This window comes from Phyllostomus hastatus, unplaced genomic scaffold (genome assembly GCF_019186645.2).
Source record: "Phyllostomus hastatus isolate PE091 unplaced genomic scaffold, TTU_PhHast_1.1 phas_contig_113, whole genome shotgun sequence".
NCBI lineage: Eukaryota > Metazoa > Chordata > Mammalia > Chiroptera > Phyllostomidae > Phyllostomus > Phyllostomus hastatus.
In genome coordinates this window covers 9,269,445-9,292,525 of record NW_025333530.1, presented here as the reverse complement: position 1 = coordinate 9,292,525, position 23,081 = coordinate 9,269,445, and the positions used below count along the sequence as shown (strand labels likewise).

Genomic DNA, 23,081 nt, shown 5'->3' with positions numbered 1-23,081 from the left:
TGGGGCTGGGTAGAAGAGTACAAAGGGAGAAAAAGTGGGGACAGCTGTAATAGCATAAACAAAAAAAAGAGAATACATTGCTGAAAAAAAATGATACATCCTACACTGTACCTGGCTTCTCTCTCCCACTCAACAACATACCATGGACATATTTCTATGTCCTTACTTTTAAGCGGTCCCTTGTCCTTTTTAAAAACTGCTTTGTACTTATTGAACTGAACATACCAAAATGTCATTGATCTGAGATGGAGCATTTACATCACAGGTTATACCTGACAATATATTTTCAGATATTAAAGAAAAAAGTGACCCCAAGGTTCACAGAAAGCAAAGTAGGATGCTGAAGAAAGTCGGGGTTATACAGAAGGACAGTATGTCCTGTTCACATCATGACAAAGCCCTATCCTCCCACTCCCCTGTAGGAGGGTTTGCAAAATCACAACCCGGGCATTACAGCATCCTATAGAGTAACAGGGCACCTTGGTAATGATATTAGTCTGAGCATAATTCCCTTTAGGGAAGAAGCTTCTGATTCTCTGGTTTTCTAGAACTCAAGATGATTCCTCCATTTTACTAAATCAAGAAAAAAAATTTATTATCTTATATTTAGCATTTTCTAGTTTACAAACTACATCCACAAGCTCTACCACTGGTTTCTCACAGGAGCCCTGTGAAAAGGAGACACAGCCATCATTATTCTCATTTTCAGTGTTTAGTGTCCAATGTCAGATATTTTCCTATAAAAATAGTTTAAAAAAAAATAAGGGAAATAGGGCAACTTTTTATTACACCGAGGTCACAAAAGTGATCAGATTCTGTAAAAACTTAGTAAACCCCAGCCCTGGCAAGTGTGGTTCAGTTGGTTGGAGAGTTGTTCCATGACCCGAAAGGTTGAGGGTTCAATTCCCAGTCAGGGTGCATATGAGAGGCAACTGATCAATGTTTCTTGCAGTGATGTTTCCTTTCCTGTCTATCTCTCTCCCTTCACCTCTCTGTAGAGTCAGCGGGCATGTCGTCAGGTGAAGATAGAAGCAACAACAAAAACTTAGTAAACCCCAGAAGATGCTAATACGTAAAAAGCTAAAAGTTAACAAGGTAAATAAAATCTCTATAACATTTTACTGTTCTAATATTACACACTAATCAGTGTCACAAGATGCTGGCAGAGATGACTGAAAAGCTCATGATGCTAAAATGGGTAATGCAGTCAGCAAAAAAATAAAATAATTAATAATAATAACATAAAAAATTATAAAACAGTATTTTTAGGCAGACAGGAAAGGAAAAACTCTGACACCGCACTGCTAACACATGAGCAGATGTCATGAGTCTGCAGAGAGCAGAGCAAATGCCCAGGTGGTGAGACCACTCATTATGCTAACAGTGACCTTGGCCATGGTGAAGGCAGCTATAAGGATGCCAGAGACATAACTGTAGTGCAGGCCTTGTTTCTGATCCATATGCTTTTTCTCTGGGGAAACAACCATGCCTGCCCATGGAGGTCCCATGTTAATAGGTATTAATGATGGTGAACTGGATCTGGGCTTACCGTTCCCGCTGCACACTGCTTGCCAGAGCCTGAGAACGGACACACACACAGTCTCTTCCACAGTATCTTTTCCTGCTGTGGAAAAGCACCTAGAATGGAGAAGAGAGAACAATATTAAAACTGGAAATCAGTCTTGATCTTTTCATTTCATTTTATTTTTACCAACAGAGTCCTATAATGTGGGGTTGAGAAAGTAATTTTATAATTCAGAGCTGTAGGTCACCAGGACCAAAAAACCACTAAGCACTGAACTGAGAGCTGCAGGACAAGGCTGCAGGCTGAGGAAGTCCGGGCTGCATGCTGGGTGGGTGGTGAGCCAGGGCCTGGGGGCACTGGTCACACCAGGACCACTGAATGCTGGGCTAGCACCCCACTTAGGGTTCATGGTCCTCAGCACTCATGCAAACATGGGCTGGTGGTTCAAACCCAGAGCAGTGTTCTGAGCCTCAGAAACTACAGCAGAATAACTGAAATACAACATAAAATAATTTCAGCAAACAACTTCCTGTCATATGCGTCTTTCTTAAGATGAATTTTAAATAGGATCAGTCAAGATCCAGCTGATCTCATGTATGGAAATGATCAGCAAATTCCAAAAGAGGAGAAGAACAAATAGCAATCTTGTAACTGGTGGGACACCAGCAAAAATGGCCATTTCTCTGACTTTGAAGTGCTTGGAGAAACCTTGAGAAGCTTCGCTAACCTTTTCTCACTGCAGTTAACTGTGGCACAGTGCAAACTACCTGAGGCTCAAAGTTCAAGGGGTGTTCACATAGCATCCCTGCACTCTTCAAGGAGCCACTAATGTTGACTGATGGTGGTATCATCCAGTGGAGTCTCTGCCTGTGTGATCAGTGTCTGATTTCATGACAAATGGTTCTTTCCCTTGCTTTCGTGCTGGCTATCTCTACAAACATCCCTACCTTTTTATGACTTCATTCCCACTGATTATACTGAATCCGTTATGTGTTCTGAATAAAGTTCGTTCTGTGCCTGAAACAGATTCAGAGGAAACCCTGTCAGACTCCTGAACTGTCCGGCTGATGGCTAGCTGTAACAGAGCTAGCGGATAATAAGGAGCCCGATATGAAATGTCAATTCACCAAATTACAGTTTGGGCAGAAACAAATACCTTTACATTCTGAAACCTACAGCTGTCACCTGCCATCCAGGGCCCCAGTGGGAGGGACATCCTGTTCAGAGAGAGAGCTGAGACTGGTGGCCCTGTGGGGCCATATCTGACAACTCATCATCCTGAAATCTCCAGGAGCTGCTCAACCTCCAGGAAGGACTGGCATACCTATCTGTTCTTCAACATTTATTCTGAAGCTGTTTCCATGCTCTATGGAGACGTTTATAATTCCCAAGGAACTATAGGAGGGAGTATGTGAGCACCCCCATTATACAATAACAGGAAGTCAGAGACTCCATCTAGTTGTACCAACAACATCCTGTCACTGAGTCACAAAACGGTTTAAGCCCTCGTATCAATATTTACAAGACCTGGTAACAGCAGTATGGCTCTCATTAGCAGGAGGAGCTGGTGTTTGCTCTGAAACTGTTTACACCTCCTAAGCAACCATTAAATGTAACTGGGGAGAACCTTACAGTTGTTTATCCTACAAAAATTCCACCTTCCACATCCCTATGGTTGGGGGTTTGTAGGGGAAGTGCAGGGTGTTTGGGTGTATATGCAGAGTATGCAAAGGGTGCGTGGCTATGTTCAGGATATGTGGAACAGAATGGGGGGTGAATATGTGCAGTACATGATATGGTGTGATGTGTTATATATACACTATGGGTGTGTGAATGTGGTATATGTGATATAAGTAGATATGATGTGAGTGCATGTTCTGTGTGTATGTGATGTAAGTATACATGGAATGAGTACATGCTATGTATTTGTTGTGTTACATTGCACATATGTGCATGTGTGTTTATGGCATATATGTTGAGCACATGCATTCCCTGAGGAGAGGATGTAGCTGGGGTGGGGGTATTTTTCTTATGCACTCCCTTTACCACCTACATTATGTTTTCCATTAATGTTTGTGGAAGGAAGGGAGTCTTTGTCATGAGGGCAGACCTTTACACTCTGCCCCTTTACACCAACAACACGCTCACACACATCTCTGGCTTACAGTCCTTCATCATTTCGGTCAGGATTTCAATGCCCCCCGCATAGAACAAGGCATTCTGATCAGGCTTAGAAAGAGTCTCCAAGAGATTCTTGGTTGTTACGGCTGTGTTTTTTCCTGCACCCAGCAATTCATGGGCTTCCTTCTCTTGAAGGTCTGCTTTCTCCCGAAGATCTACTTGATTCAGGTAACCTGGCAAAACAGGGAGGGAAACAAAAAACCAACCCTTACATCAACATTACCATACAAGGAATAACCTTTTTGAAGATGGGACATTGAGAGGCATAAGGCATTAAAACAATTCAAGCTCATCTTCAGCAAGGAAGATTTTAGAAATAGTGTAGTCTGCACTCAGAACCTTAAAACAACTTGGGGGTGCAAGAATAACATTATTCCCTGTCTAGATGGCTCTAAGAGAGGATGGTGTAGAAAAGAGAAAGACAAAGATTTGAGTCACAAGGCAGCCTATTAACAGAGCACTGGTTGGCAGGCATGGCTGTGGCTTTGCAGCCAGGCGCAGAGAAGGTATGGAAGGCAGCCAGAGGCCAGAGCACAAAGGGAAAGTGGAATTCAGGTGAAGGATATTGAACATTCTCACCTTTCACCTGTGTCTGCAGCTGGGGGTTTATTTCTAACATCTTCTGAAAACACTCTCTGGACTAGGGAAAAAAAAAACACAAGACCTTGACAAGTGGTTAGGGGGCAAAGGTGATGATAAGAAAGACACTGGGTATCACAGGGCTCGGCTTCTTCCTTATTTCCTCCCCGCCTCCTTCTGCTCCCAGCATAGGAGGTAGGCACGGGAACACAGCACGTACTTGACAGTTTGTTTAGGCTTCTCTGGTTCAGTGAGGCAACAGGTATTATTTCAAGATTTATTTTTAAAAATAGTGTTGTCATATAGCCTGTGGTAAAAAATATCCAGTCCTAAATTCTTGGGGGTCATGTCTGGCTGGGATAGGAATAATCATAAGGTAGATACAATATTTGCACTGAGAGAACAGGAGGCTACCTGTCAGATGTGCCTATAGGGAGTAAAGAAATAAATAAAGTTCAAGACATTGTTGACAGAGGCTTGGGAACAGGTAATAGGAGTGCCCACTTAAAGGTACAGGGTTGCAAAGAGAGCTGATCATATAAGAAAGGGTCAGCTAGAAAACTTGAGAATGAGGGGCTCTCACTGGGGAAATTGTTAGACAGTAAGTTTCTGGAAAAAGAAAGTTTAGTTCATGGCACATGATGCTGGGTTTAGGGGAGTACTGTCCTCAGGGATGTCTAGAACTGCTCAGAGTGTAATATAACCAGGCACCAAGAGAAAAAGCCAGGAAAAAACAAAAACAAAACAGTTCTGAGCTATTGTGTTAGGCTGGTCTAGAAGGTTAGGATTAAGAAGTAAACTGAAGAAAAACATTGCATTGATCAGAGAACAGTGCCTCTGGGCAGAAGATGCATATCAAATATGGTAACTGCTAGAGACTAAATGTTTGTGTCCCCTCAAAATTCCTATGTTGAAACCCAAACCCCAAGGTGATATATTAGACGGTGGGGCCTTTGGGAGGTAATTAGGTCATGAGGATGGAGCTCTCATGAATGAGAGTAATACCTCTATGAAAGAGACCCCAGAAGGCTCACTCACTCTTCTGGTTGTTTATGAAACGGGAAGCAGGTCCTTACCAGACACCCAATCTGCAGTGTCTTCACCTTGGACTTCCCACACTCCAGAACTGTGAGAAACAAATGTTTGTGGCTTAAGCCCCCTGGTTTATTGTATAGCAGCCCAAAAGGACTAAGACAGTGACCTTATATCAAACTTCTTTTAACTCTAGATCTAATCTACCAGCAATTCCTGTTGGCTTCACTGTTGGTATATATACAGAATCTCATCACTCCATCATCACCACACTGGTCCAAATTATCATCTCCTCACTCGGATAATTTGTTGCAATAGCCTTACAACTAGTTCTCTGTTCTTTTACTGCCATGCCAAAATATATTCTCAATATAGCAGAGTAAGCCATTAAAACATGAGGCAGATCATTTCACTCCTTCACTCAAAACCTTCTAACGACTCTCAGCTAACTCCAAGTAAAATCCAAGGTCCTCCCAAAGCCGGCAAGGTCCTTGGGGTTCAGTCCCCCACACACCCCATCACCTGCCTGACCTCTTCTCTTATCATTCTCCTCATTGCTTGCTCCATTCTAGCCATCTCTTCATCTGGACCACTCCACCATTATATATCCACATATTTTTTTTACCTCACTACCTCCTTTGCTTTAAAAAGGTCCTCCCTGACCACTCTATACCTTCACTGCTTCCTGATTTAGTTTTTCCAATAACACTAACACTAAACAACATATGACACATCAATTTAATTTGATATCTGTCTCCTAGCCACCCCTACACCCAAGAATATGAGTTCAATTAAGTTTGTTCATTACGGTATTCCTGTTGCCTAGGGCAGTGCCTGGAACATAGAAAACATGCAATACATATATACTGAGTGAAATAATTGCATGAATAAATGAGTGAATAGAATTTGGCAGAGAGGGGAAGATGGACTTTTTTTACTTCTCTATTATTGATCTTATTACAATAAAACTGCATTACTTTTAGAATTAAAATCCAATGAAGAAAATAATTTAAAAATGTATAATAGGAGGCAACATTTAAAAAAATTGTTTAAATTTATTGATTGTTGAGAGGGGAAGGAGAAAGAAAGGGGGAGAGAGAAAACATCTATTTGTTATTCCACTTATATATGCATTCACTGGTTGATTCTTGTATGATGAGTCCTGATTAGGGACTGAACTTGCAACCTTGGCATATCAGGATGATGCCCTAACCAAATGAACTACCCAGCCAGGGCAAACGTAGTTTCTTTTTAAAAATATAATATCATGTAAATTGAAAGACATTCCATGCTCATGGATTGAAAGACTTAACATTGTTATGATGGCAATACTCCCCAAATTGATCTACAGATTCAATGTAATCTCCATCAAAATTCCATTTGGCTTCTTTGTGGAAATTGACAAGCTGATCCTGGATTTGTATGGTAACCAAGAAACCCAGAATAACTAAAACAATCTTGAAAAGACAGAGTAAACTTAGAACACTGTTTCCCAGTTCAATATTGACTGACTGCAAAGCTGTAAGAATCAAGACAATGTGGTATGAGTGTAAGAACAGACATATAGATCAATGGAACAAAACCGAGGGTCCAGAAATAAACTCATGCGTTTATGACCAACTGATCTCTGACAAGGGTGCCAAAATCAATCAGTGGGAGACAGAAAGTCTTTTGAAGAAAAGGTGATAGGTGACTGGATATCCACATATAAAAGTGGGAAGCTGGATCCCTTTCTTATGCCATACACAAAAATTAACTCAAAGTGGATCAGAGATCTAAATTTAAGAGCTAAAACCATAAAATTTTTAGAAGAAAATGGAAGTAGATCTTAGATTAGCAATGATACCAAAAGCATAAGCATCCAAAGAAAAACATAGGTAAATTTAGACTTCATCAATATTAAAAATTTTGTCCTACTACAAATGACATCATCAAGAAAGTGAAAAGACAACACAAAGAGTAGTAGAAATATTTGCAAGTCATTTATGCAATAAGGGACTTGTATCCATAATACAAATATGGCAAAGGATCTGGAGAGACAATTCTCCAAAGAACATATGCAAATGGCCAATAAGCACATGAAAAAATGCTCAACATCATTAGCAAGTAGGGAAATGCAAATCAAACCAACAATGAGATACCACTCACACCCACTAGGATGGCTATAATCAAAAAGACAGATAATAACAAGTACTGTTATTTCTCCAGGATGTGGAGAAACTGGAACCATACACTGCTGGTAGGAATATAAAACCATACACTGCAGTTTCCGTAGGAAACTGGAACCATCCACCTTGGAAAACACTGGGCAGTTCCTCAAAAGGCTAAACATAGAGTTACCATGTGACTCAGCAGATCTACTCCTAGGTATTGTAAATGTCCACATAAAAACTTGTACGTGGTTGTTCATAATAGCCCAAAGTGGAAACAACCCAATTGCTCATCAGCTGATGGATAAACATGTGGTCTCTCCATACAATGGAACATTATTCAGCAATAAAAGGAATGAAGTGCTGTGCCACAACATGGATGAACCTTGCAAACATTACGCTATGTGAAAGAGGCCAGCCACAAAAACCCATACACTGTATAATTCTATTTAGATGAAAAGTCTAGAATAGGCAAATGTATAGAGACAAAAGCACATTAGTGGTTGTCTAGGGTTGAGGCTGGGGTGGAGGGATGAGGAGTGACTGCTAATGGGTATAGGGCTTTTGGGGGGAGTGACAAAAATGTTCTAAAATTGATTGTAGTGATGGTTTCACAACTCTGTGAATATACTAAAAACTGGTAAATTGTATATTTTACAGAGAAAAATTATTTGGCATGTGAATTGTATTTCAATAAAGCTGCTGTTAACAATATATAATACCTTGGTGTGAATATATACCTGCACGATTGCTTTTGGGTGATGAGATTACAAGTAAATTTTGTTTTCATTTTTTTGCTTTGCCTTTTCTCTTAAGAAATGCTTCTCCCAGGGCTCTGTGAACACTGGCAGATACTGCAGAGTGGTTTCTACAGCAGGTGGGCTGTACTAGATGACCCTTAACATCCTTCCCAACTCTAAGATCTAAAGATTTACCCTGGAAAATACTACAAGGTGGATTAATATCTAATCAACTTGGAGGAGAGACAATCTGAAGCAGAGCTCTGTGATCGATCAAACATGCCACTTACATTCCTTTACGAACTTACCACACTGTAGTTCTTTAGAGCCAGGTGAGCTTTTCCCATGTGGAAATATGCTTTGGTGCATTTTTCATCACACTGCATAAAAGAGAGTGACTAATTAGATGTTTCAGATGATTTGGAGTCACCAGCACTTCCCTGCCTAGTTAATTGAGTGAAGGACAAGCTTTGTTCTCAGGATAGCTCCTACAGTTGACGACTAAGACTTTTCCATGCATCTGTGACCAGGCTGTCTGCAAGGAGCCTGGATACACAAGAAGGCTCTCTATCAAGCTGACTAATGATACTTGTCAGTTTTCCTTTCCATTTAATGACAGTCAGGAAACCAGAAACCCTTAGTTTAGAAGACCTCTTGACCTTAGTGGGACATAAGAATTACCTGAGATGCTTATAAAGCTTCTGACAGCCAGGCTGAACCCCACACCAATTAAACTGTACTATGGGGTAGGGCCCAGGCATCAATATTTTTTTAACTCTCCAGGTGATTTAAATATGCAGCCAAGTTTGAGAACCACTGCTTTATTAGAAGACAGTACAATTTATTCTGGGTAAATACTATTACATCTCATTAGGCCTGGGAAGTCCCTCCCCTGAAATAAACTACAACATATATACCGGAAGCTTGTACTCTTATCATGTAAGGTCAGGAGGGGTGCCTTCAAAGGGGAGGATGGAAACCTAGGGCCAAGGCTGAACCATGTGCATGGGGGCTCTGCACCTGCCTGCTTCTAACTATTATAACTCCAGAGGGAACAACTAGCCCAGAAATACAAACTGTCATTTAAAACATCCAATTAAGTAACTGAATCCCTTTTAGGTGCAAGGCATCACACTGAGTCAGGTGCCCTTCAGAGGTTTCGATCTAAGGAGGTTACGCGTGAAGCTCAGGAGTCTAAAAAGCCCTGGACGAACTCCTGGCGTGCCTCTCACCGGAAGTGGGATGCCGGCCAGGCTGCCTGACTCTCCTGATGCTTATATTCTTCAAAGGAATAATTATCTTCAGTGGCAAGTGAAGATAATTATAGTGTCTCTCTCCCTCTCAGGCTGTTGTGAGGAAGAAACACTTGTAAAACATTAGTGCAGTGTCGGTAATATGCTATCAATGGCTGTTGCTGCAGTTACAATAGCAATCCATTTCAGAACCAAAAACAATGTAAAGAAAAGCTAAATAACAATAGAAGTAATAGCAATAATTGTTATAGGAGAGCCCTTTATAGATGAATGAATTTTTATAAATATCATTTCTTGATTTGTTACTAAGTGAATGGCAGTATAATAGTAATGATGGTGCGTTAGTGTTTAGTCTTTCCCATAGGGTTCAAATACATTACTTCATACAAACCTTATAAGAACTCTACAAAGTACAGTTATTATGCCCATTTTACAGATGAGGAAACTAAAGATTGAAGAAGTTCAAGGTCACATAGATGCTAAGTGAAAGAGCTAGGATTTAAAATCTGGCCATTTGATTCCAGGCCCCAAAGGCTTAAAAATTACACAAAAAACTCCTTCAGAAATGTGCTACAGCAGTTCAGTAGAAGGAAGTACACTCCAAAAAAATATAGCCTAACAAAGAGCATGCAAAGAGGAGGGATCAGAGCTGGATCTTGAATGATATGGAGGTGAAGAAAGAAGGATGAAGGGACAATGGAGTGAGCAAGGTCCAGAGGTCGAAGAGGACAAGGGGCTTCAGTGGACAGTCCAGAACAAGGAGCAGGTGTGAGGCAGAGGGAAGAGCGGGCTGGAAGGGGTGAGCTAGAGAGTGTGCCCACGTGGGGGCCTTGAATACCAGGCTAGAGGAGGATGTGATCCGTGGCCGTGAGCAGGAAAACTGGTCTGGAGGCAGTGTGCAGAACTGACTAGAGGAGGAAAAGGCAGAGAGATAAGGGAGGAGACCAAAAAATCACTTCAAATGAGGGGCTAACAAGTGATGTCCCAGTGACAGTGGGAGTCAAAGTGCAGATGCCAGAGCTATGTCAAAGAAAGAATTGAGCAGCATCAACTAACAATAAATGATAGGGGTAAAGGAGAATGTCAAGTTAAAAGTTCAGAGTTCAGATGCCTGGAAGACATCATGTGCCATCAGCAGAAAGAGGTAGGTCAGTCCAGGTTGGGTGGGAAAATGAAGAGGTTGTTTCAGATGATGCCCAAACACACAGATGAAAACCTGCAGCCCTGGGAGATCAGGTCTGAGAGCCATTTGCAGAGATGAGAGTTGAACCCATGAGAGGAAACAAGAGTTTTGAGGGAGAAACTGCAGAGTGAAGAAAGGCAGGGAGCCAAGAACTGAACCCTGGAGACTTCTCAGAGTGGGGAATAGAGGAAGCAGGAAAGGCATGGTCAAGGGAAAACAGAGGACTGTAGTACTGCTCACGAGAGCCCATGTTTGCAGAACCAGGTCACAGTGAGGAAAAGCAGGCCCCTGAGCCCGGTCCTGCCTTCTGTGGGTCTATGCAATGAGGGGTCGTTGGGACTACCTTCCTCAGGCACTGAGGCAGAGGGCTGCTAATGGATTTTCCCCTTTTCTTCTCTGATTATGTGTTGACCGGCACCAGGATTATCTCAGGTGAATCCCATCCCCCCTTAAAAGGAATCCTGCCTCCAGAAGATGTGTTTTATTGTGCAGGAAGTGTTGTGCTGAGAAAGCAACTGACCCCAGTGGAAACCAGCTTTGCTGCCTTATCTTCCCTGACAAGGAACATCAGTCTTGAAATTCCATTACATGGGTTTGTCTCTGCCAATTCCCAAGTGTCAAAAATCTTAAATTGGTATGGAGGTACTAATACTATTAATAATGGAGTGCCACGGACACTCACTATTGATATATTACTTTTAAAGAGAGTGAAACCTTTTAATCGATAGCTCTGATGTAAAGCCAACCAATATCAGCTTTTAGAACTCCTTATACATTTTTTCCATTCCTCCAAGTGTTTACCCAAACATCTTCAAATGGGAGTCTCGCTGGGCATTTAATAAGGTTGGCTGCTGAGTGTCAGCATTTTTAATGTCAGCTCTGTTGGGCCTGCTTTTCCTGGGTTTCACTATTAATTACATTGTGTTTCCATTAACATGTGGGAACAGAGCAGTGTGCTATCCTGAATCAGCACGATGGTGTGATTTCCTCTTTGGTCCTTTTCAGATTGGAAAAGATACCCCTGGAAGCTCCAGGAGGTGATTTCATTTCTCCTCAGAAAGGAATGAGACCACCAGCCAGGGGTTGTGGGGGTTTAAGGTTTCAGTGAAGAGGCTGTTTTAGTAGATGGTTCAGAGCACCAGCTTACTGTTAGACCAACATTAGCCATGTGTGTGATCCTGCACAGGTTACTTAATTAACCTCCGAGTCTAGGTTTCCATGTCAGATAAATAAAGATAACAGTGGTATTGAACATAATACAACAGAACAATGTGAGGCTCAAATGAGACAGTACATGGCCAGCAAGCAGCAAATGGTGGTCTCTGCTGTTATTGCTGGAGCCACTGAGGAAAATGTCATTGTCCCTCTCTTCTCTTACAGAGAGATGGTTGAAAAACAAAGCATGACCCAATGAAGTGACAAAGCAGGTTAGTGGATCTATGCTAGAGCTGTGAAGACCCCATGTCTTCAGCTTTGGGCAGTTCCTGCAACATAAAGACTGCGACAATACCACAGGACAGGATTTGCTGCCATACATTCTAAGGGATAAAGAAATCAAGCATGCCAGATGGCAGCTTTGGAGGATCTTAGTGTTTCACAACCATTATTAGCAAAGGTGAGTTTCTAATTCACTCCTGTTTCCCTGGCTTACCCTTGTAATAAAAAATAAGGAAGTGGGTGTGGCCAATATGCTCCTGTCAGAATGTGGTCCAGTCTCGAGCCATGCGCTCCTTTGGCTGGGGTAGGTGTGCCACACTGGGGAGTCAAGTCATAAGAGAAATCTGGTACATTCTCCTGGTACTTCAGTTTTGCTTGATTATATTATTTAAAATAATATGAATATATTAAGACAAGCAGATAAATTTTATAGAGCGCAATGCAAAATTCACACAAAGTTTTAAGATAAAACACATGTCTAAAAAGAAATCTCATGCTCTCTGCTTCTACACCCTCCAGGGGTTCATGCTTGTGCTGTTAAGAGCTCTTTGGTGAGGAAGTATAAGAAGCACTGCTTTTTTTTCCCCAGTTAAAGTCCCTATGACAGAGTAATTTAGGCAGCATGGATTGAGGGCTATTTAAATATTTAGGCATCTGAAATAATGTCCCTAAGAAGTGATCTTAGGGACATTTCTTTTAAAAAAACTCTTCTAATATTTCTACCAACAGTTCTTATTTGTCCCTACCTTTAAATGTCTAATTTGGTAAATTTCAGACACTATGGTAAATACCAAGCACAATATTATGCTATCTGCCTGAGGCCTGACTAGTATCCAGGCTGACCAATAGGAATTCTTTTTACTACAAGAATTTTGTAGCATCCTCTACAAATAGAGGATGCTATACCACATCTCCAAGTTATTAGAGCTGGAGGGAAAAAAGCACAAACTGATGAGAAAGAATGACTTTGCAGAAATATGCTCCCATTGGCTCTAGAAAGAGGAGGCATTACCATTGTCACATGAAGCAAAGTTCTGATAATACAATAGCAAAGGATAAGCTGTCGCAACATAAGCCATGAAAAACCAATATTAACAGCGGCTTCTCTGGAGTACTGACTAAGCAGCATATATTTTACGTGTATTATCATAACCCTCAAACAATTCTATTCTATTTTATAGATGAAGAATTGAGGCTCTGCATGCAGCGCTTATACCCTTTCCCACCATGATACATCAGCAGCTCCTCTCTATTCACTTCAGGACTGAAGCATCTGGCCCGAGCAAGCCCAGCTCCATCATGTGGAAGAGAAAATACCTTCTTACCTTCAGAGCCCAATCACAATCCACCACTGCCTTCTGGTAGTCCCCAAGTTTTATGTAGGCCTGTAATGACACAAACAGCTGATATGCACATACAACTCAGTAGCAAGCAGTCTTTATTTAACACAGATAGAGCAGTCCTATAGTGATGAGAAGTAACTGGTCCATACCAGTATCAGTCAGGGTCCCAGCAGGTCACAGATAGCATACTCATGCTCAGGTAATGAGGAAAGTTTAATAAAGGGACTATTTACAAGGTGAGGGCAGGGCTTAGGACTTAGGACAGCAGGAATGTGCCAGAACCCTAGGGCTAGCAACAGTGAACAGCCATCACCATTGCTAGAACTGCAGGGGCAGAAGGAGGAGCAACGAACAAAATAGAAGAGGGCAGCTTTGTGAAAAGCGCTGCCTAATGGGAGCTGCAGCTTTTATTATAGCCAAAGCTGGGAGAAGAAATACCCCAACGTCACTGTCCTCCTTCCGTCTGACCTCATTGGCTGAACCCAAATGGAAGCTATAAGGCAGGGAAGTTAAGGGGCCAGTCCACAAAGTTCATTCCTCAGGGCACAGAGCAGAGCGGAGCAGGATCTGGAGCAGTAAAAGATAATACACAGCACACTGAACACATCTGCAAAGGAAGAGCTAGCTTCTAGAGTCTACACCCCTGTGAATAGTCTAGGAGGAAACCAAATGATAAAGGGAACAAAAATATAATAATAAGTATTGGCGATAATGTAAGAAAACTGGAGCCCTCATACACAGCTACTGGGAATGTTAAGATGATACAACCATTTTGGAAGGCACCAGTTCCTCTAGACTAAAGGTTACCTACTGTACCAGTTAGGTGCAGTAACCATATGATCTAGCAGTGCTCCTCCTGGGTATGTACCCAAGAGGAATGTAAACATATGTTCACAAAAAAAACTTGTACACCAGTGTTCATAGCAGTATTAATCAAGAAGTTGAAATAATCCAAATACCCATCAACTGATGAATGGATAAAATGTGGTATATCCAATACAATAGTATATTATTCAGAAATAAAAAGGAATGAAGTACTGATACACATTACAACATGGATGAACCTTGAAAAGATTATGTTAAATAAAAGAAGCCAGACACAATAGGTAAACTAGTATGTGATTTCACTTACATAAAATGCCCACAATTCGCAGATGTGCAGGGATAGAAGGTATAGCCAGTCTTCAAATAACATAATTTTGTTCAGTGCCACTTTGTTATATTGGTGAGATGCCATAGGAACTTAAGTTATTTATATCAATTACCCTAGGGTAAATTGGTTTCATCATACATCATTTTGCTTAAAGTTGCAGAAACTGGACATACCATAGATTAGTTGCCTAGGGCTAGGAGTTGGGTTCGGGGGGAACTACTTAAAGGGTTTCTTCCTGGGATGATGAAAATGTTGAGTGTGGTGATGGCTGCACAACTCTATGAACATACTAAACACAAGTGAACTGTATATTTTAAATGGGCGAACTGTATGATGACTATATTTCAATAAGGATGTTACCAAAAAAAGGTAAAGTTCGTCTTTCCTCATAAACACAGCAAGAAGAAAGAGATATAAGAAAGGAGCTGACATTTAAGAGTTAGACCATCACAATGAGTCCTTGGTACTCTCTTGAGACCTCCTAGAATTGGGGAAAATCTAGAAAATCAAAAATTAACTCAGAATTCAGTGATCCACTCAAACTAAACCAAATTTAGTTCACTTGGAGTTTCAAAGAATTAGTAGCGTGTAAACAGATGAAAGGTTGTCTAACAGCAAGCAAAATGGCTATTGTGCCCTCTATATTAATTACTGGACACAACAGGTGATCAATAAATTCTTATCAAGTTTCACTAAGTAGACTTTAAGTGCTCTTCTTTTGGAAAGTTCTTCACAAGCAGCAGTGATCACCCCATTATGTTACAAGAAAGGAAAGCCAGGCACCAGGAGAAAAAGTGCTCTTCCACAGTCCTGTCAGTCACCATGGTAGGAGTTCATTCTGCAAGCCAGGGGCCCAGCTCCCACTCGGAGATGCACAGGACCCACACCCACAGATAGGTTCTCCCATGGGGAATCAGGCCTGCCATGTGCCTAGGCCGCTTTGAGTCTTGCTCTTGCTAAAAAACTCCCTCACCCTGAATTGAGGACATTTATCGCAAAGTAACTTCCTAAAATCCATGCTAAACCTTCCAAGGATGAGTATAACCAGTTCAACCACTTTGCCTTTTCATTTGCAAATATCCCTCTTCTGTGATGTGATTCGCAGCATTGGCTCCTTTGTTTTCTATAAAAGGTAACCACTTACAGTGAACCTGTGCATGGTAAATGAGGACCATCATGTAATGTGCTGAGAAACCCAATAAAGGCCAGTCACAGGAAGGGCCAAGACTTTTGCTCCCCTTGAGAGAAAAGCCATGCTGTCCCTTTTCCTCCACTGGACTCAGTAGTCCGTGTGAATGTCTCATTTCGTCCATAAAGACTCAGACACTGCAGGCCAGTGTCTGCATCAACCACTAGTTCAGCCCATACTCCAAGTAGGTATGCCCATAATCAGAACTGTCCCTGGGCACTGTCACATTCTTATCAATAAATCTGATGAGGTATTTCCATGGTCAAGCCATTTATGGAGTCAGTGTTATAACTCATACGGAATGCCAGCATTCAACCGAAATAAGGAGGGAACAGGCAATAGACAGCTAATGAATTCCTGCAGTGCACCTCCTTGCATCACTAGAAAAGAAGCTGCTATGTAATGCTTTCATTAACTTGGATTCTGTACTAATTGAAGTGGACAACTTTGAGCTTTCTGTTCTATAAGGAACCATCCTTTCCTCCTGGGATGAGGGTTGCATTTGAAAGTCAGAGGACGTGAGAGGTAAGCTAGCATCCTTCTAGACAACTGTAGCCATGATTTCATGACATTGCTGTTTGGGAAACATACAGACTCTGAAAAGGTTTAAATGGGCTTAAACAATTTCTCTACCACCTTTTTCTTTTCTTTTTTTCTTCTGCTCTTTTTAAAGCCTGAATTCAACACTCTGTAACTTCCCCATTCTTTTGCTTTTCCACATTTTAAGAACTACTTTTTCCAAGTGATTTATCTAAATTACACCAGCAATCTATTGATCATAACATTAGCTCCAGGGGAAAAACAAAGTGACGAAAGGGCAGGTTTTCTCTCCAGCAAGAAGAAACACTCTATTCACAGGGTCCTCATTAAGTGTTTCTGAACACTGCACGCAAACAGGGAGGCATTTTAAAAATAGTCAATGATTTAAATGACTTGTAACACCAGGCAGCACATTTTGCATTTGTCTCCAAATAAGCTTTCTCTGGGGAAGCCGAGAGGAACTGTTTCCCCAGAGCTTTTATTGCTTTTACTTATTTTTTATCTACAGTCATTCTTGATGTGGTTCTCCAGAACTAATCAAAGTGCTGTTTAAACTTGAGCACAGTAAAAATTTAACTAATTTAGGTAAACCAGGGTATAGACCATTTGAATTAGATATGTCTGAATTATGTAATATTTGAAAAGCAATTCAATTTTACTGCTTTCAAATAACTTTAGAGTAACAAGACTGAACAAGAATCAGTAGGTAAATGTTTCAGTGATGAAGTGGAACTTTATTATTGATGCATTTAGTGATAAATAGAAAGGAACTATAATTATTATATTAATTGTTTGTGTTTAAGTGTTTCTTTTGAAGTGTCAACAGAAACTTAATTCCCAAATGGACTTCCTGTGCATCCAGTGTTACAAAATTTAACAGGGATTTATGGAACAGCTGCTATCCAACAAGCATTAGGGGACAAGCATATGGCAGTTTTTGCTCTCAGAAAGTTTATGATCTTGTTAGGGTGGTAAAGTGTACACTGCTAAATCAATCTTTGGCCATTTTGTTTACCAGCTGCTTCTTTATAACAATTTTTCTCCACAAATGGGCTGCGGTTAAGTGACATCTCAACTCTAGTCTAACTCCAGCTGCCAAACTAATAAGGTAATACCATGCTTGGGTGCATCTATCATTAAATTGCAGTCACTTCCCAAACTTTTTGGCTTCCTAAGGTCTCAACATACCACAGCAGGACATTCTTAACCTTGAATCACAAAAACTGGGAATGACGAGGGCTCTTCCTCTTGCAAATGGCCCTCTCACACAGGTCCTGCTGACAGATACTGACCACCAGATAATCACGTCCACGAATCCATCAGTTTTCCAGGTCTGAGCAACAGAGTTCTACCACACACAAACTCAAGTACTCGTCAAAGGTAACGCCACAGGTGACATTTTTGTTTCAACTGAGAATTATCAACCTTGTACCTTCAATTAAGTAGTAGATAATAAACATCTGGGTGATAGTTTTTACCTCACATTTCAGGAAACTGAGCTCACCTGTGATAAAATAAACTGAGGCATCAGGGATTTTAGAAACTCATAATTGGCTCTAGGCTATCAGTTACCCAGTCTACCCCAGTTGCAGAATCTTAATCCAAGAGGGATTGAGACAATGAGTAAGAAGCTAGCAGAAGAGGAGCCCTCAGGAGTTTAGATTACCATGACAAAAGAGGCTGGACAAATCCAGTGGTGGCAGAGTCTCAAGGTCTCATAGGTCATTTCATTCTACTAGTTTTCTCCTTTAAACTCATGGAAAAGTACCTGGTTACCATCAGTGATGCACTGGAGCTGACTTACACTAAGGAGAGAACTGATTATATATAGCTTTTACCAAGTCCTCCTTCAAAGATTTCAAGTTGGTAACTTGAAATTGGACCATGGTGAGACTATTTACACCATGGAAATTGGTGTAAAAAGCATGGCAAAAGCTCCATACAAATCAGGTTCCCCCACACTGAACCAGAGCCAGTTATTGTCACACCACTGGTACCTTCTAGTCTCATCGTTCTCTGTTTCACAAGTTTAGTGGCTCTGTTCCCTGAGAAAACCCTGTGGACACATTCTTGGCACACTGACCTGGGCTCGGTTGGTGTACAGCACTTTCATGTCCTTCAGCTTCTCCAAACCCTCACTGTAGCAGAGGATGGCTGTCTCATAATTGCCTCTGACAAAGGCTTCATTCCCTTTTTCTTTTAGGGCTATGAGAATAAGAGTTACACAGATGAGCTCTCCCCACACAGTAGAAAATTCAAACTTTATTCCCCTGATTTTCCAACCCTACTTTGAAGGCCACAGCTTGCATCAACCCAGATGGGACTTATCACTCGTTTCTCTCTTCAGATATGTCAGGGTTGGTTACTTTTGGGATTTTTTTCTCCAAATTCACCCCAAGTCTTCTAAGCTGCTTCTCAGAAAAAGTAAATGTTATCTGCCTGAAGGCTGAGAACCACTCCAAGTTTGCCACAGAGACCAAGTCTACAGAGTCAATATTTTATAAAAAGCGTCAAACAACTAATTTTCTAGCAAATATGGTATCATTCAGATCTGCAGCTCACATGCCCCTGGATAGTTTAAAAGTCAATGCTGAAAGCCTTCTCTGCCATGTGTGCCCCTGCCACATACACAACCTGTCTTTCTTTTCATCTCTCCTTTCCCTTCTCACATCTTTGTTTTCTTGATTCCTTTTTCTTTTTCACTTCTTCATCTATGCCTCAGGCTAGGCAGCAGTACCTCATTCCCGTCCCTCCCTAAGCTCCAAATATTGTTTGGTACTGCTCAATCTGACCTGCTCAATCTGACCTGAGGCTGGACTCTAGAGGCTGACTGACAGCTCTGCTCTGTGCCCTTTTCATTATATCAATGATCAGTGACAGGTGGTTCCTACCTGGCCAGGTCCCACTGCCTAGGCCCACCATGAACCCACCCATGGGAATCTTGAAGTCCTCAAACATCTGCAGAAAGGCTCATGTGCTCATTCTAGCACCAATCATCCCAGCTGCTGAAAAGTGAAGACTGACAATTACCATCTGCTAAGACTCTGTTTTCCCTTCTTCTCTTGGCACGTTCCTTTGCATCCTTCTCCATGGATGCCAAGAAGGCCTCTGCAAGCAGAGTAATTTCAAATATCAAAAAGAAAAATCCAATACTAAAATCAGTTCTTTGTGTCATATTCAGAAGAAAGCTACTTTAAAGCTTTAGAGCCACACTGCTCATGCACACATGCAGGTACACTACATACACACACGCACACCTGAAATGGCATCTTAATTCGACATGATGGTCTGTGTGATATTATTATATATGATGGCTATGTCTATGTTTTAAATTTGAATTATACTTTTAAAAAGAGTTTTTTCCCTGAAGACAGATTTCTTGTTCCATTTAGCACAATGAGCTTTTGAACCGAACAACATAGAAACTATCTGGATCCCTTGAGCAGCTAAGAGTACACTGGAAGATTCAGAATAACTGACCTGAGTTTACATAAAAGATTGGCCAGGAGAAAACAGAGAAAACCTCGGAGGGCTGTTGTCTCTGACAGCCAGTAACAGAACTGTGTCATCAGTAGGTTTTTGTTCATGGGTTGTTGTAAACCCAGAGGCTATAATCTGAGGGTCTGGGCTAAACACTGATCCTGCCCAGGCCAGGTAGCTCAGCTGGTCAGAGCGTCGTCCTGATACACCAAGGCTGTGGGTCTGATCATCAGTCGGGGCACATTAAAGAAGCAACCAAGGAATGCATGAATGGGTGGAGCAAATCAACCTCTCTCTCGCTCTCAAATCAGTAAGTTAAAACAAACAAACACTGATCCTAAAAAATGATGCACTTTGGGAAGAGAGATGCTGTCCTTACCTGAGTTTACTTCATCTGCATTCTGCAGGGTGCACAGGTTATCATAAAAACAAAGAAACAAATTTCAGAAACAACTCTGACTTATAAGTATACAAACCAAGAAGGCATTGATTACATGTGGGGAGTAGAATTGTTTCTTTAACCATCACTACTGAAGGGCCTAAAATTCAGGGAAACTGCTTCAAGTTGGGAGATCTGATTATGGGCACCATTGGCGTGGGACTAAGTCTGCGCCACTGGGCGTGACACTGTGTCACTGGGGTGACACAGACCGTGGCTGCGGCTGTATGAGTTGAACATATAAGTTAGTAGAATATACCCTAACAGTATAACTTAAATATGGTCACAAGCTTAGGGGGTTAGAGAGGTCAAACTGTCATTAAAACAAACTCAAATAGTTGTTTAAAGATGACCCAGAGGATCAAGGGAAAAAAATCAGAGTTTATACTTCCTTGTGGAAAATAAATCTAGTTAATTTAAAAAAAATCAAAAGTATTTCAGCTTCACCGGACAGTTTGAGATTAAACTACCACTTCCTCTGCTTTCAGGGCAGACCCCCTCACTATATCTATTTATGTAAGTTGACAATAGGAAAAGGGAACCTTCGCAGGAGCTTGTGGAGGACTGATCATGGTCTTGTTCAAGGTGGTTCTGCATCCATCCTCCTCTTGGTCTTCCTCTGTGAGCAGCAGTCTCTTTTCTGTCTTGAGGATAGCTTTCTCTTGTACAACTGGGTCATCAGAATTCATCTCTTGGATTAAAGCAGCTACAGAACAAATCAGATATGATCATTCAAAGTCTTCAATAGGAAAGACTGTTCACCAGAAAGAACTTGTACAGCATACATAGGAAAGAACTTTTATTTTTCCATTTTTATTGAGATATAATTGACATGTAACAGTAAGTTTAAGGTGTACACTGTACAACAATGATTTGATATATATTGGGAGATGATTCCCACAATAAGGTTAGTTAATATACCCATATGCTCAAATAATTACTGTGTGTATGTATGGTGAGAACATTTGCAATCTACTCTCGTAGTAAGTTTCAACTCCATCATACAGTATTGTTAACTGCTGTACATTAGACCCCCAGAACATACTTACCTTATAACTGAAAATTTATATCCTTTAACCAGCATCTCTCTGTTTCTTAAAGAAGGTTTTGAATAGAAAACAAAAATTAGAGCAACGAGAACCAATGAGAAAAAATTAAGAACAGGATTTGTTTTGCCTGGAAAAAGCTCCAGGAGAATTTAACCATGACTTCCAAGGAACAGAATTTTAAGCCACTTATTTAATTCAACAACATTTATGTAGAACTCATTATGAGTTAGGTATTATGCAGAATGCTATAACAATGATGAATAAAAAAGATTCTTATTTTTAAAGAGCTTACAGTCTTATGTGGGAGACAACAGGTAAATAAAGGCAGCTCTGAGACCATAAAACAACAGCTCTTAATTCTACCCTCATCTGTCTTTACTTTACTGTGCGCCCAGCTTGGATCCCACAGTGCATCACTTGGCTACTGTCCTACCTGCCAGACAAAACTCCAGCTCTAAATAAATCACACTCTCCACGTCTCTAGACCTTTTTTAGGGGTGCTGAGGATGGATAGAGAAAGACAGACAGATGCCTAGGGAAAGTGGTCCTAACTCAACTGGACTGTCAATGATGCTCAGCAATCCTATGTTATCCCAGTATAATTCTGACACCAATTTCCTTGTGTGTTTTTCCCACACCACCAAGCAATTCTCTGACACCAGCTGGATATCCTACAATTCAACTCAATTCTGACACTACTTAACTGGAGACAGCAGCAGATTCCACAGATTAAGGACTTAGGCCTATAGGACTGTAATGGAAAGATCAGGCCAAATCTCTGGAGAAGGCAGGAGGCAAGGAGAAAAGCCCAAGGTAGAACTGAAGATTAAAAGCAGCTTGCCCTCCCAATGAGGGAGGAGGGAGAGGAGAGGAGGGAGACTCCTTAGGCAGCAGGGCAGCTCGTGACATGGCAGAGGGGAGCTTGTACAGAGTATGTGCGACTGGAGACTCTGCCCCTTTATGCAACAAGGCAGCCAGAAGAGGGGCAAAAGCAATTAAGGCCAACACTGGCCCACAGTATCGGAAAGCTGAACACTCTCACTGGCTGCTGGAGCACATAGGATTCTGGGAGAGGACTTTTAAACAGAAGGCGGATGGAAGCTTCTCTCTTGCTTTGCCCCACACAGGCAGGAGCGCCACACACTGGGACTGCTCAGGGCTTAGGCCCTACATGATTGGAAGCCAGCTCCGGGAGGCAGGGTCCCACCGTGGGATGCACGCCTCATGAGGCTCCAGCCTTTGGGATGCTAATGACCCAGTGCAGCACAGCACACAGGTCCTGGACTGCTTCCATTCTCTCGCCCTGAGAGCAGCACATGGAAGCATGAGCTGGGAAGTTCTTTGCAGATGGATCTTCCCCTGCACGACCACCTAGAGTGATTTGGCAGCGCACCCCAGAGCCCGAGACAGAGAGGAAGAGGCTGCAAGACGATGGTGACTGTGGCACCAGAGAGACAAAGAGCCTGGAACTGGAGAGACAGAGACCCATTTGAGTAACAACCTTGGACTACAAATAAGCAATAATGGGGAACTTCTGGACATGGATTTCGACTTTAAGCCCCTTGAGGGGGTGGCTGGTTTTCTGTCCTTTGCAGGAGAGGTTGTCTCAGTCATCTCAGAACAGGAATGTTCCCCGTCCTCTAAAATTAGGAACGCTGTTAATAAAAACCTATTTCCTTCCCCATAAATCTTTCTGTTGTACTTGGCAACAAGTGGCCAGACCCCATGCTGCCTGATTACAGGACTTCCATGTCCCTCTACCCCTGCACTTTAGAGGCCAGTCAAGAGCCCAGGTTGTCACCTGTGCT

At 41.7% G+C, this 23,081-nt stretch overlaps 1 protein-coding gene across 3 annotated transcripts in view; it reads right to left on the bottom strand.

Annotated features, from left to right (window-relative positions):
- The window catches only part of TTC12 (tetratricopeptide repeat domain 12), a 46,616-nt gene that overhangs the window by 15,628 nt on the left and 7,907 nt on the right, over positions 1-23,081 (bottom strand). For all 3 annotated transcript variants that reach the window (XM_045836392.1, XM_045836402.1, XM_045836384.1), the window contains 10 exons: positions 20,767-20,930; positions 20,165-20,186; positions 19,336-19,413; positions 18,389-18,510; positions 13,406-13,465; positions 8,516-8,587; positions 4,286-4,346; positions 3,691-3,879; positions 2,473-2,542; positions 1,550-1,638 (listed from right to left, as the gene is read on the bottom strand). In XM_045836392.1, the coding sequence (XP_045692348.1) occupies positions 1,550-1,638; positions 2,473-2,542; positions 3,691-3,879; positions 4,286-4,346; positions 8,516-8,587; positions 13,406-13,465; positions 18,389-18,510; positions 19,336-19,413; positions 20,165-20,186; positions 20,767-20,930 (927 nt within the window). The remainder of the gene's footprint in view (positions 1-1,549; positions 1,639-2,472; positions 2,543-3,690; positions 3,880-4,285; positions 4,347-8,515; positions 8,588-13,405; positions 13,466-18,388; positions 18,511-19,335; positions 19,414-20,164; positions 20,187-20,766; positions 20,931-23,081) is intronic.